The 13,719-nt window shown below is 41.6% G+C and overlaps 1 protein-coding gene across 1 annotated transcript in view; it reads left to right on the forward strand.

Annotated features, from left to right (window-relative positions):
- Nucleotides 1-13,719, forward strand: part of LOC128642701 (uncharacterized) — a 70,305-nt gene that overhangs the window by 39,898 nt on the left and 16,688 nt on the right. The window contains exons 6-8 of the mRNA XM_053695479.1: nt 6,017-6,203; nt 7,366-7,534; nt 8,549-8,652. Of these exons, the coding sequence (XP_053551454.1) occupies nt 6,017-6,203; nt 7,366-7,534; nt 8,549-8,652 (460 nt within the window). The remainder of the gene's footprint in view (nt 1-6,016; nt 6,204-7,365; nt 7,535-8,548; nt 8,653-13,719) is intronic.

Consider the following 13,719-nt stretch of genomic DNA (forward strand, 5'->3'; position numbering starts at 1 on the left):
ATGTCTCACGTTGCATCTGAGCCAGAAGATACTACAGGAAAACCACTGCCTGCTGGATCTACCAAAGCTAAGTGTATCTGCTGTAAACTTTTGGTAGCTATTTCTCCAGCTGTTGTTTGTATTAATTGTCATGACAAACTTGTTAAAGCAGATAATATTTCCTTTAGTGATGTACCATTGCCTGTTGCAGTTCCCTCAACATCTAAGGTGCAGAATGTTCCTGATAACATAAGAGATTTTGTTTCTGAATCCATAAAGAAGGCTTTGTCTGTTATTTCTCCTTCTAGTAAACGTAAAAAGTCTTTTAAATCTTCTACAGATGAATTTTTAAATGAACACCATCATTCTGATTCTTTGGACTCTTCTAGTTCAGAGGATTCTGTCTCAGAGATTGATGCTGATAAATCTTCATATTTATTTAAGATGGAATTTATTCGCTCTTTACTTAAAGAAGTACTAATTGCTTTAGAAATAGAGGATTCTAGTCCTCTTGATACTAATTCTATACGTTTGGATAAGGTTTTTAAAGCTCCTGCGGTTATTCCAGAAGTCTTTCCTGTTCCTAATGCTATTTCTGCAGTAATTGCTAAGGAATGGGATAAATTGGGTAATTCATTTACTCCTTCTAAACGTTTTAAGCAATTATATCCTGTTCCGCCTGACAGGTTAGAATTTTGGGACAAAATTCCTAAAGTTGATGGGGCTATTTCTACCCTTGCTAAACGTACTACCATTCCTACGTCAGATGGTACCTCGTTTAAGGATCCTTTAGATAGAAAAATTGAATCTTTTCTAAGAAAAGCTTATCTATGTTCAGGTAATCTTCTTAGACCTGCTATATCATTGGCTGATGTTGCTGCAGCTTCAACTTTTTGGTTGGAAACTCTAGCGCAACAAGTAACAAATCGTGATTCTCATGATATTATTATTCTTCTCCAGCATGCTAATAATTTCATCTGTGATGCCATTTTTGATATTATTAGAGTTGATGTTAGATTTATGTCTCTGGCTATCTTAGCCAGAAGAGCTTTATGGCTTAAGACTTGGAATGCTGATATGGCTTCTAAATCAACTCTACTTTCCATTTCTTTCCAGGGAAACAAATTATTTGGTTCTCAGTTGGATTCTATTATTTCAACTGTTACTGGTGGGAAAGGAACTTTTTTACCACAGGATAAAAAATCTAAAGGTAAAAACAGGGCTAACAATCGTTTTCGTTCCTTTCGTTTCAACAAAGAACAAAAGCCTGATCCTTCGTCCTCAGGAGCAGTTTCAGTTTGGAAACCATCTCCAGTCTGGAATAAATCCAAGCCTGCTAGAAAGGCAAAGCCTGCTTCTAAGTTCACATGAAGGTACGGCCCTCATTCCAGTTCAGCTGGTAGGGGGCAGGTTACGTTTTTTCAAAGAAATTTGGATCAAATCTGTTCACAATCTTTGGATTCAGAACATTGTTTCAGAAGGGTACAGAATTGGTTTCAAGATGAGACCTCCTGCAAAGAGATTTTTTCTTTCCCATGTCCCAGTAAATCCAGTGAATGCTCAAGCATTTCTGAATTGTGTTTCAGATCTAGAGTTGGCTGGAGTAATTATGCCAGTTCCAGTTCCGGAACAGGGGATGGGGTTTTATTCAAATCTCTTCATTGTACCAAAGAAGGAGAATTCCTTCAGACCAGTTCTGGATCTAAAATTATTGAATCGTTATGTAAGGATACCAACGTTCAAGATGGTAACTGTAAGGACTATATTGCCTTTTGTTCAGCAAGGGAATTATATGTCCACAATAGATTTACAGGATGCATATCTGCATATTCCGATTCATCCAGATCATTATCAGTTCCTGAGATTCTCTTTTCTAGACAAGCATTACCAATTTGTGGCTCTACCGTTTGGCCTTGCTACAGCTCCAAGAATTTTCACAAAGATTCTCGGTGCCCTTCTGTCTGTAATCAGAGAACAGGGTATTGTGGTATTTCCTTATTTGGACGATATCTTGGTACTTGCTCCGTCTTTACATTTAGCAGAGTCTCATACGAATCGACTTGTGTTGTTTCTTCAAGATCATGGTTGGAGGATCAATTTACCAAAAAGTTCTTTGATTCCTCAAACAAGGGTAACCTTTCTGGGTTTCCAGATAGATTCAGTATCCATGACTCTGTCTTTAACAGACAAGAGACGTCTAAAATTGATTACAGCTTGTCGAAACCTTCAGTCACAATCATTCCCTTCGGTAGCCTTATGCATGGAAATTCTAGGTCTTATGACTGCTGCATCGGACGCGATCCCCTTTGCTCGTTTTCACATGCGACCTCTTCAGCTCTGTATGCTGAACCAATGGTGCAGGGATTACACGAAGATATCTCAATTAATATCTTTAAAACCGATTGTTCGACACTCTCTAACGTGGTGGACAAATCACCATCGTTTAATTCAGGGGGCTTCTTTTGTTCTTCCGACCTGGACTGTAATTTCATCAGATGCAAGTCTCACAGGTTGGGGAGCTGTGTGGGGATCTCTGACGGCACAAGGAGTTTGGGAATCTCAGGAGGTGAGATTACCGATCAATATTTTGGAACTCCGTGCAATTTTCAGAGCTCTTCAGTTTTGGCCTCTTCTGAAGAGAGAATCGTTCATTTGTTTTCAGACAGACAATGTCACAACTGTGGCATACATCAATCATCAAGGAGGGACTCACAGTCCTCTGGCTATGAAAGAAGTATCTCGAATTTTGGTTTGGGCGGAATCCAGCTCCTGTCTAATCTCTGCGGTTCATATCCCAGGTGTAGACAATTGGGAAGCGGATTATCTCAGTCGCCAAACGTTGCATCCGGGCGAATGGTCTCTTCACCCAGAGGTATTTCTTCAGATTGTTCAATTGTGGGGGCTCCCAGAGATAGATCTGATGGCCTCTCATCTAAACAAGAAACTTCCCAGGTATCTGTCCAGATCCCGGGATCCTCAGGCGGAGGCAGTGGATGCATTATCACTTCCTTGGAAGTATCATCCTGCCTATATCTTTCCGCCTCTAGTTCTTCTTCCAAGAGTAATCTCCAAGATTCTGAGGGAATGCTCGTTTGTTCTGCTAATAGCTCCGGCATGGCCTCACAGGTTTTGGTATGCGGATCTTGTCCGGATGGCATCTTGCCAGCCATGGACTCTTCCGTTAAGACCAGACCTTCTGTCACAAGGTCCTTTTTTCCATCCGGATCTGAAATCCTTAAATTTAAAGGTATGGAGATTGAACGCTTGATTCTTGGTCATAGAGGTTTCTCTGACTCCGTGATTAATACTATGTTACAGGCTCGTAAATCTGTATCTCGAGAGATATATTATAGAGTCTGGAAGACTTATATTTCATGGTGTCTTTCTCATCATTTTTCTTGGCATTCTTTTAGAATACCGAGAATTTTACAATTTCTTCAGGATGGTTTGGATAAGGGTTTGTCCGCAAGTTCTTTGAAAGGACAAATCTCTGCTCTTTCTGTTCTTTTTCACAGAAAGATTGCTATTCTTCCTGATATTCATTGTTTTGTACAAGCTTTGGTTCGTATAAAACCTGTCATTAAGTCAATTTCTCCTCCTTGGAGTTTGAATTTGGTTCTGGGAGCTCTTCAAGCTCCTCCGTTTGAACCTATGCATTCATTGGACATTAAATTACTTTCTTGGAAAGTTTTGTTCCTTTTGGCCATCTCTTCTGCTAGAAGAGTTTCTGAATTATCTGCTCTTTCGTGTGAGTCTCCTTTTCTGATTTTTCATCAGGATAAGGCGGTGTTGCGAACTTCTTTTGAATTTTTACCTAAAGTTGTGAATTCCAACAACATTAGTAGAGAAATTGTGGTTCCTTCATTATGTCCTAATCCTAAGAATTCTAAGGAGAAATCATTGCATTCTTTGGATGTTGTTAGAGCTTTGAAATATTATGTTGAAGCTACGAAATCTTTCCGTAAGACTTCTAGTCTATTTGTTATCTTTTCCGGTTCTAGGAAAGGCCAGAAAGCTTCTGCCATTTCTTTGGCATCTTGGTTGAAATCTTTAATTCATCTTGCCTATGTTGAGTCGGGTAAAACTCCGCCTCAAAGAATTACAGCTCATTCTACTAGGTCAGTATCTACTTCCTGGGCGTTTAGGAATGAAGCTTCGGTTGACCAGATCTGCAAAGCAGCAACTTGGTCTTCTTTGCATACTTTTACTAAATTCTACCATTTTGATGTATTTTCTTCTTCTGAAGCAGTTTTTGGTAGAAAAGTTCTTCAGGCAGCGGTTTCAGTTTGAATCTTCTGCTTATGTTTTTTGTTAAACTTTATTTTGGGTGTGGATTATTTTCAGCAGGAATTGGCTGTCTTTATTTTATCCCTCCCTCTCTAGTGACTCTTGTGTGGAAAGATCCACATCTTGGGTAGTCATTATCCCATACGTCACTAGCTCATGGACTCTTGTTAATTACATGAAAGAAAACATAATTTATGTAAGAACTTACCTGATAAATTCATTTCTTTCATATTAACAAGAGTCCATGAGGCCCACCCTTTTTTGTGGTGGTTATGATTTTTTTTTATAAAGCACAATTATTCCAATTCCTTATTTTATATGCTTCGCACTTTTTCTTATCACCCCACTTCTTGGCTATTCGTTAAACTGATTTGTGGGTGTGGTGAGGGGTGTATTTATAGGCATTTTAAGGTTTGGGAAACTTTGCCCCTCCTGGTAGGAATGTATATCCCATACGTCACTAGCTCATGGACTCTTGTTAATATGAAAGAAATGAATTTATCAGGTAAGTTCTTACATAAATTATGTTTTTTTCAATAAAACACTTGCAATCCGAGGAAACATCCCAACACAAACCTGCAATCTTCCAACTACGCTCCCAGTCACCCCCTCTGCCACTCTCTGCACCCTCCTCCCAACCACTGAGAGTGAAGTGGCTTCCCTTTTGTTTTCCTCACACCTCACTACCTGCCCACTTGACCCTATTCCTTCACATCTAATTACTCCTCTGTCTCCCACCCTCACTCCGGCTCTTACTCCCATATTCAACCTATCCCTTTCTACCGACTCATTCCCTGCCTCCTTCAAACATGCAAAGGTCACCCCCATCCTCAAAAAACCCTCCCTTGACCCTAACTCCCCTGCAAACTACCGCCCCATATCACTGCTCCCGCTAGCTTCAAAACTCTTGGAAAAACTAGTTTTCAATCGTCTAGCCCACTTCCTGTCCTCCAACTCATTGCTCGACCCCCTGCAATCTGGCTTCCGTCCACAACACTCAACCGAGACTGCCCTCACCAAGGTTATGAACGATCTCCTTTCTGCTAAAAACAAAGGCTACTACTCTATACTCATCTTACTTGACCTTTCAGCTGCCTTCTCACCCTGACCTACAAAGCCCTCGCCAATGCTGCCCCACCCTACCTGTCCTCACTCATCAACATATATACTCCTGCCCGTCCCCTAAGATCCAACAATGACCTGCTTCTTGCGTCCTCTACCATCACCTCCTCTCATGCTAGACTACAGGACTTCTCTTGTGCGGCACCAACCCTCTGGAACACACTTCCTCAAGCTGTCAGACTTGCCCCTAACCTCTCCTCCTTTAAACGTTCCCTAAAGACCTTTCTGTTCAGGGAAGCTTATCACCTGACCTATTAACAAACTAACTTCGCTTAACTAACAGTTACCCTCTATTTCCTCACTAATATCATTCTCACCTTTGCAGTCCCCACCTCCTGTTTCCCATCCTCCTACCCATCTAGATTTTAAGTTCCCACGGGAATAGGGCCCTCAATTCCCCCTGTATTTGTCTGTAAAATTTTGTCTTTTATTGTATTGTTTCTCCATTGTACTGTTATCCTAGTACCCATGGGCAGCGCTGCGGAATCTGTTGGCGCTTTATAAATAAAGAATAATAATAATAATATACTTGACCTATTAGAGTGCAGGGCAGTAAATACAAATATAAGATTTAGCAGCTAGTTATTTGTATATAAGAATTTACTTTCTAAACTCTGTTTTGAATTAGGTGCAGAAATATCTTTTTACAGTAAAGTGAAGCGAAGCCTGCATGTTAGAATGAAGGCCAGCTCTGATTCACCAGTGCTAAGTGGGAACGACCAATCAAAGACCAGTAATCTGAAGGAAATCTGCTCGCGTCATGTCAGGTCACTGGGAACAGATGTTGAATTCCACCTTCCATCAAGGTTTCAAGGGTAATCAATTACTGCCTGTATAGATGCTTGTTTAATGTGATATGAAACCCAGACATTTTCTTTTGTGATTCAGACAGAACCCTTTTTGATTCATAAAAGTTTCCAGTTTACTTCTATCATCAAATTTGCTTTCTTCCCATGATATTCTGTGTCGAAGAGGTACCTAGGTAGACATCTAGAACACTACATGGTAGTGCTGCCGTCTAGCACTCTTGCACATGGATAAAACAGTTATTTTAAATGACTTATTTCTGGTTACTTTGAAATGGCTGCCAAGCTCCGCCCACTGATGACATCACAATCTGGGCTGCGTCTATGTACTCTGCTGATTAGCACTGATAGTCTTTTTAATAAAATGAGTGAGTCTTTTGTAACTACTGAAGCCTTTAATGCAGCCCAGATCATGATATCATCTGTGTGTGGAGCTTGGCAGCCATTTCGAAGTGATCATAAACAATATTCACTTTAAAATAACTTTACTGTTACTGCTGCATTATATAGAAAGGGGTGGAAGAGGATATTTGCAGCTTAATCTAAAGTAAGACTTAAAGATGACTAAGGTGTAGTCCCTTTAAGGAACTTTTGTAGGAGATTGCAGGCAGCCTTAGCATGTATGATCAATATAAAGGTGGCTGAAATATGGATATGTTAAACTAGTTTATTTTAATAGGGCTGAATCACAAACTATCATCACTTCACTACAAAAGATATTTGGTTTGGGCAGATAGAGAGCAACAGAATCTTGCTGGCAGTGTTAAAGGAAAGGTAGGGTCAATTGCCCAAACAGGCGCATGTTCTAGTGTCCTGCACATGCCCTAATAAAACCAGTTAGAGTTGCCATGTTAGCTCTTTAATCAATCCCAAAATATAGTACCAAGAGCTGGAGACAATGAGGTGAGAACAGGATTCCAATGTAAAATATCACTATAATTGAATGTTATAGATAGAGCTTCTGTTAAACAGGTTACTGTATAAATTACATGATGTACTATAGGGATTATATTGGTTTTTCATACCTTAGTGCATATAACAATGTTTTGTCCTCCATTTGCTTCCTGGAATATGAACATATACAAGATATGATGTGATTTGATTGATCTTCATTGTTTTCTGGTTACACTTTCAGCTTTAGGGCTGAACCATCTTCTTTGTTCCTTTCCAGTAAAGAGAATGATGATCCGGGCACCAAGTCTAATACAAATGGCTTCACCCGTACAACAAAAGTAGCTGGTTTAATGAGTTACTCTGACAGTAGTACCCACCACAGGCCCAAGGACCTGACTCTGACAAACATGGAGAGAGAAAGTGCAGAGAGAGCCATCCCGCACAAGGTAAAGCAGGCGTTGTACACCTCTAACTCCCGGCACACAATTCCTTATATAGCTGTATCTATATCTACCTTTGCTTTTGTAGAATGCAAGACTTTTACACTCATTATCTGCTGGAGCATGCCTAGAAGCAAATAAGCTGCTGTGAACTCAGTTGAAATACAATGCCTGTGTTTCTGATGCTAAACACTGATAAGGGGGTGGTGGATCAGACTACTCCAGTCAGCATGGCTATGTAACTAATTTTGCTTATTTTTAAAAATTATTTTAAAATGCTTGCCAGCAATTTTTAAACAATTTTTTTATGCAAACTATTTTTACCTAATTAGCCCTTTTAGGATATGCACAGATCTCATGTTTTATGGCACTTTAATGTCTCGGAGTATTCTTCTTAAACTACACTGAATTACTTCTGAACCAGGAACTAAACAAAATCCATTTGTAAAATTACCCAGATTTGGTTTCAATAAGCCACTTTTCTCTTCTAGGAAATACATTTTGATTAAAGAATAGAGTCAATTTCATTAAGGTGTGAGAAAATAATACATATTTTACTCCTCAATTTTAACAACATTAATAATTTAGCCTAAAGTGCATGTCAGGACAATTACAATACGTTATCTCTTTGCCTTGCTCAGATACTCTAGATATTTATCTGTGATACAAAATAATGACAAACAATAAATAAAATATCAACACTGAGTAAATGTTTAGAAGATCAAATAATGTCATTATTTCTTTAAGTATTCCTATCTCAGAGAGTATGTGGTTATCTTGTTATCAATTACCAATGCAATATGATTGTATTCTACAACTAATCTACAGTGTATTACATATTGTCATCATGTATATTTGAGTAAGGGGACATACATGTAGGTACAAGGTAACCTGCTAGACTTGCTCACCAATGCGCATTTTGCTTTAACATATCTGGGATAGGATGACATATTTGATTAGTTTTCCTTTATAAAACTTGAGAGATGTTTAAGCATATCTCTCATCTTTTGATTGTGTAAGGCTCCATTATTCTCCATGAAGATGATGAAGACCTTCCTGAAGAAAGGACGAGAAAAAAATTATATGGTCCATCTACCGTCTCCCCCTCCTTCACAGGATACCAGGTATAACATGGTAAAGAGATTATTTTGTTCATTTGATTTGTTAATTTAATTTTCATGAGTAGGTCATGCTTTCAGTATGGTTAGAATATATGGGTGGGTACTTCACAGCAAACATAGTGAGTCTACTATACTAACAAATAACAAATTGAATAAAATACATGCCTATATGTATACATATGTATTTATGTGTTTATATGTATATATATGTCTGAAAATACATAAATACACATATAAATACATCACACACATCTCTAGTCATGTATCTGTATGTATCTCTATGTTAAAGCCCTTTGCAGCCTTTTCCATCTTAATATGAGGAGAGTCCACGGCTTCATTCCTTACTTGAATACAGAACCTGGCCACCAGGAGGAGGCAAAGACACCCCAGCCAAAGGCTTAAATACCTCCCCCACTCCCCTCATCCCCCAGTCATTCTTTGCCTTTCGTCACAGGAGGATAGCAGAGAAGTGTCGGAAGATTCAGGGTAGTCTTTTATGGAGACTTCGGTATGGGACTGGAGTTTGAAGTAGTCTTGTCAGCCTCTCAGTGAGAGCATTGACGAATGTTAGGGTCTGGAGATACAGGAAGAGTCTTTCTGCGAAACCATCCAGACTCGTATTAGCAGCTCCTAAGCAATCAGTGTTGACACATTTCACTGCCTGCTTCTATCACTCAAGTCCATGTCAGGTGCGATGCTACAAGACTGTCAAACTTGAGAGGCTGAGTGTCTGTTCCACGGCAGAGATTCCGGTAAGATCGTTTCATTTTACTTCATATGATAAAGTAAGAAGACAGGGTGTCAGTGTGACTCCTTTATCTGTATGGAATCAAGGGTTAATATCTCCGGAAGGAGGTTATTGAACAGAGTGGATTTATACATAACTTGCATTATTATGTTTTATGCTGCGATATGTCTGAGATGAGGCTCAGGCAGATGTGGCACATTTAGGTTTTACTTTCGTTTTTGAGATAACTGCGCGACCTGTTATTTTTGGCGCGTTTCTCTCCTGGAGCAGGTGCGGTCCTGCATGGCACTTCATGTGACCGGGTGTGGTGTCATTGATTTCCTGACCGTGCGGTTTACAGGAGACAAAGCGGTTTCTCTGTGGAGCCTGAGTCATAGGAGGTGCTAAATGCCACAGCCATTGGGAGTATAAAGGGGCCATTTATCTTTTCTATAGTCCATCTTAAAAAAACAAGCTATGGAGGACACTGACACCAAAATCTAATACCTGCTTTTATTGTGAGGAAGCTACAGTATACCCGCTTGCTCAATTATGTTCCACATGCCTTGATAAAGTACTTATAGCTAAGAAAACCAAGATGTTTAGTACCACTGAGCCGTCCACCTCTGAGGGGTCTGAGTCCCGTGAGGTGCGTTCCCTGCTGTTATCTCTTATTACACATGCAGCTTCCCTTTTCACTGCTAATCCTCCTTCGGTAGGGGCCCTCTTACCGCCAGACTTTACTGATCAGCTACAAATGGCAGTGTCTGCGGCCTTCAGTGCTTTACCTCACCCTGCTAAGCACAAGCGAAAGGTCAAATATTGCTATCCTTCCCAGAAGTCGTATACCAATTTGTTGGATTTATCTGATACTAGATTATCCGCTGATGAAGACGCCTCTGATAGTTCAGAGGAGGCTCTTTCTGGGTCAGAATCTGCTGCCTCTAGACCTCTGGCTGCGGAGGAACCAGACTTTAGATTTAGGATCGAGCACTTATGCTTTCTGTTAAAGGAAGTGTTGGCTACGTTAGAGGTTCCGGAACCTAAATTACCAGAGGAACTTTCTATTCCTAAGGGTGGTGCCACAGACTTTCCTGGTTCCCGTAAAGATGGCAAATATTATTAAGAATGAATGGGAGAGACTTGGATCTTCTTTTTGTTCTTCTTTTAAGAAATTGTTCCCCGTGCCAGACTCTCAATTAGAGTTGTGGGGGGGTCTGTCCCTAAGGTGAATGGAGCTATCTCCACACTTGCTAAGCACACCACTACTCTGCTGGAGGATGGTTTGTCATTTAAGGAGCCCATGGATAACAAGCTTGAAACTCTATTAAGAAAAATGTTTCAGCACACGGGGTACTTGTTTCAAATTTCAACTTGTTTCAACGAGATCCAGGAAAGAATTAAGGCCTTGAGGGTAGCTAATTATTTTATCTGTGATGCAAACATTCAGATTATTCGCCTGAATGCCAAAACATCAGGTTTTTCTGTTCTAGCCCGTAGGGCTCTCTGGCTGAAGTCTTTATCTGCGGACATGACTTCAAGATCTAGGTTACTTTCCCTTCCATTTAAGGGGAAGATTATTTTCAGTCCAGGCCTGGACTCTATCATATCCACTGTCACTGGGGGCAAGGGTGCCTTCCTACCACAGGATAAGAAGAATAAACCTAAAGGACAAGGTCCTAATTTTTGTCCGTTTCGTTCGAATAAATCCCAACGACAGCAGCCCTCCGGGAAGCCTGATCAGTCCAAGGGAACTTGGAAACCATCTCAATCTTGGAATAAGTCCAAGCAGAACAAAAAGCCTGCCGAAACAAAGTCGGCATGAAGGGGCGGCCCCCGATCCAGCGCTTGGTTAGGGCACATGCAAGACCCTTGGGTTCTAGAGGTCATCACTTAGGGTTACAGGATAGGTTTCAAATCTCATCTGCCCAGGGGCAGATTCCTCTTATCAAACCTGTCTTCAAGACCAGAAAAACGAGAAGCTTTTCTAGGGTGCAGAGGGATCTCTCCTCCCTGGGAGTAATTGTGCCAGTACCTCTATCAGAGAGAGGTCTAGGGTAATACTCAAACCTTTTTGTGGTCCCAAAGAAGGAGGGTACGTTTCACCCGATTCTAGACCTAAAGTGCCTAAACAAGTTTCTTAATCACATGATTAAGGGGCCTCTGCCCCGAAACGCCGTGGTGTTTGTGTCTGTTACTGAGATGTAATAATAAAACATTGAAGATTGTTTGCAAGGAGGACTGTCTTGCTGCTTTTTTCACTGAATTCTACAAGCTTGGTGGTTGCTTGTGACTACCCTCCTGCATTTGGGCTATAAGTGCTGGACACACTATATTCACTACTCCTAAACAAGTTTCTGTCAGTCCCATCGTTCAAGATGGAGACGATAAGGTCTATTCTGCGCTTAGTTAATGACTACGATAGACTTGAAGGATGCTTACCTACATGTGCTAATACACAAGGATCACTTCAAGTTCTTAAGATTTGCTTTTCTGGACCAGCACTTCCAGTTTGTGGCTCTTCCTTTTAGTCTGGCTGCTGCTCCAAGAGTCTTTACAAAGGTTCTGGGGGCTCTGCTCACGGTGGCGAGGTCCAGAGGTATTGCAGTAGCGCCATACTTGGATGACATCCTGGTCTAAGCTCTGTCCTGCCGGCTGACAGAAGACCATTCAAGAGCTCTTCTTCTTCAATATCATGGATGGAAGATAAACTTAGGAAAGAGTTCTCTGGTTACCAGTACCAGGGTGGAATTCCTGGGCATGATAATAGATTCCATATCCATGAGGATACTCCTTACAGACCAGAGACGTTGCAAAATTACTTACAATTTTCTTGCCCTCCAGACCTCCTCAGGGCCATCTGTGGCCTGGTGTATGGAGGTAATTGGGTTCATGGTGTCCAGCATAGATATCATTCAATTTGCCAGGTTCCATCTCAGACCTCTTCAGCTGTGCATGCTGAGGCAATGGAACGGCAACCACTTGGATCTGTCTCAACAGATTTCTCCGGACAACCGGTCAAGAGAATCGCTCTCTTGGTGGCTCTGTCCAGATCACCTGTCCCAAGGGACATCCTTCTTGAGACCATCCTGGGAGATTGTGACTACAGACGCAAGTCTCTCAGGATGGGTAGCCGTTTGGGGTACCAGGAAGGCACACAGCCGGTGGACTCGAGAGGAATCTCTTCTCCTGATCAACATTTTGGAACTTTGATCGATCTTCAACGCTCTGAAGGCTTGGCCTCTTCTGGGTTTGTCCCAGTTTATCAGATTCCAATCGGACAACATTACCTCATGGCTTACATCAACCATCAGGAGGGAACGAGGAGCTCCCTAGCAATGAGGGAAGTATCTCGGATTCTGGAATGGGTGGAGGCCCACAACTGCTCCCTGTCAGCGATCCACATTCCCGGTGTGGACATTACAACTGGGAAGCGGATTTCCTCAGCAGACAATCCTTTCATCCGGGGGAATGGTCTCTCCATCCTGAGGTGTTTACGGAGATTTGCAACAGATGGGGGACGCCGGAGATAGATCTCATGGCGTCCCGACTCTATTCCAAGCTACCCAGATATGGGTTGTGGTCCAGGGATCCACAGGCAGAGCTGATAGATGCATTACCAGTGCCTTGGGGGTTCAAACTAGTTTACATTTTTCCACCCTTACCACTTCTACCTCGGGTAGTGGCCCGCATGAAGCAGGAGCAAGCTTCAGCAATCCTAATTGCTCCATCGTGGCCACGAAGGATGTGGTTTGCTGATCTGGTGGGGATGTCCTCATCTCCTCCATGGAGGTTACCTTGTCGCAGAGATCTGCTGGAGCAGGGTCCCTTTGTTCATCAGAATCTAGATTCTCTAAGGCTGACTGCGTGGGGATTGAACGCTCCTAGCCAAGGACCTACTTATTCTGGTGTGAAGAGCGTGGATTCCCCTGGCATAAGGTCAGGGTGTCCAGGATTCTTACCTTTCTCCAAGATGGTTTGGAGAAGGGACTTGCCGCTAGTTTCTTAAAAGGGCAGATTTTGGCTCTATCAGTGTTATTACACAAGAGGCTTGCTGAGCTTCCTGATATACAGTCTTTTGTTCAGGCTCTGTCTAGAATCAGGCCTGTGTTTAGACTTTCCGCTCCTCCTTGGAGTTTAAATCTGGTTCTTAAGGTTTTGTAGAGGGCTCCGTTTGAGTCCATGCATTCAGTTGACATTAAGTTACTGTCTTGGAAGGTTCTTTTTCTACTGGCTATTGCTTCGGCACGCAGAGTCTCTGAGATGGCGGCCTTGCAATGTGAGTCTCCTTACCTAGTTTTTCATGCTGACAAGGCTGTTCTTCGCACTGGGTTGGGTTTTCT

Source organism: Bombina bombina, chromosome 12 (genome assembly GCF_027579735.1).
Source record: "Bombina bombina isolate aBomBom1 chromosome 12, aBomBom1.pri, whole genome shotgun sequence".
Classification (NCBI taxonomy): domain Eukaryota; kingdom Metazoa; phylum Chordata; class Amphibia; order Anura; family Bombinatoridae; genus Bombina; species Bombina bombina.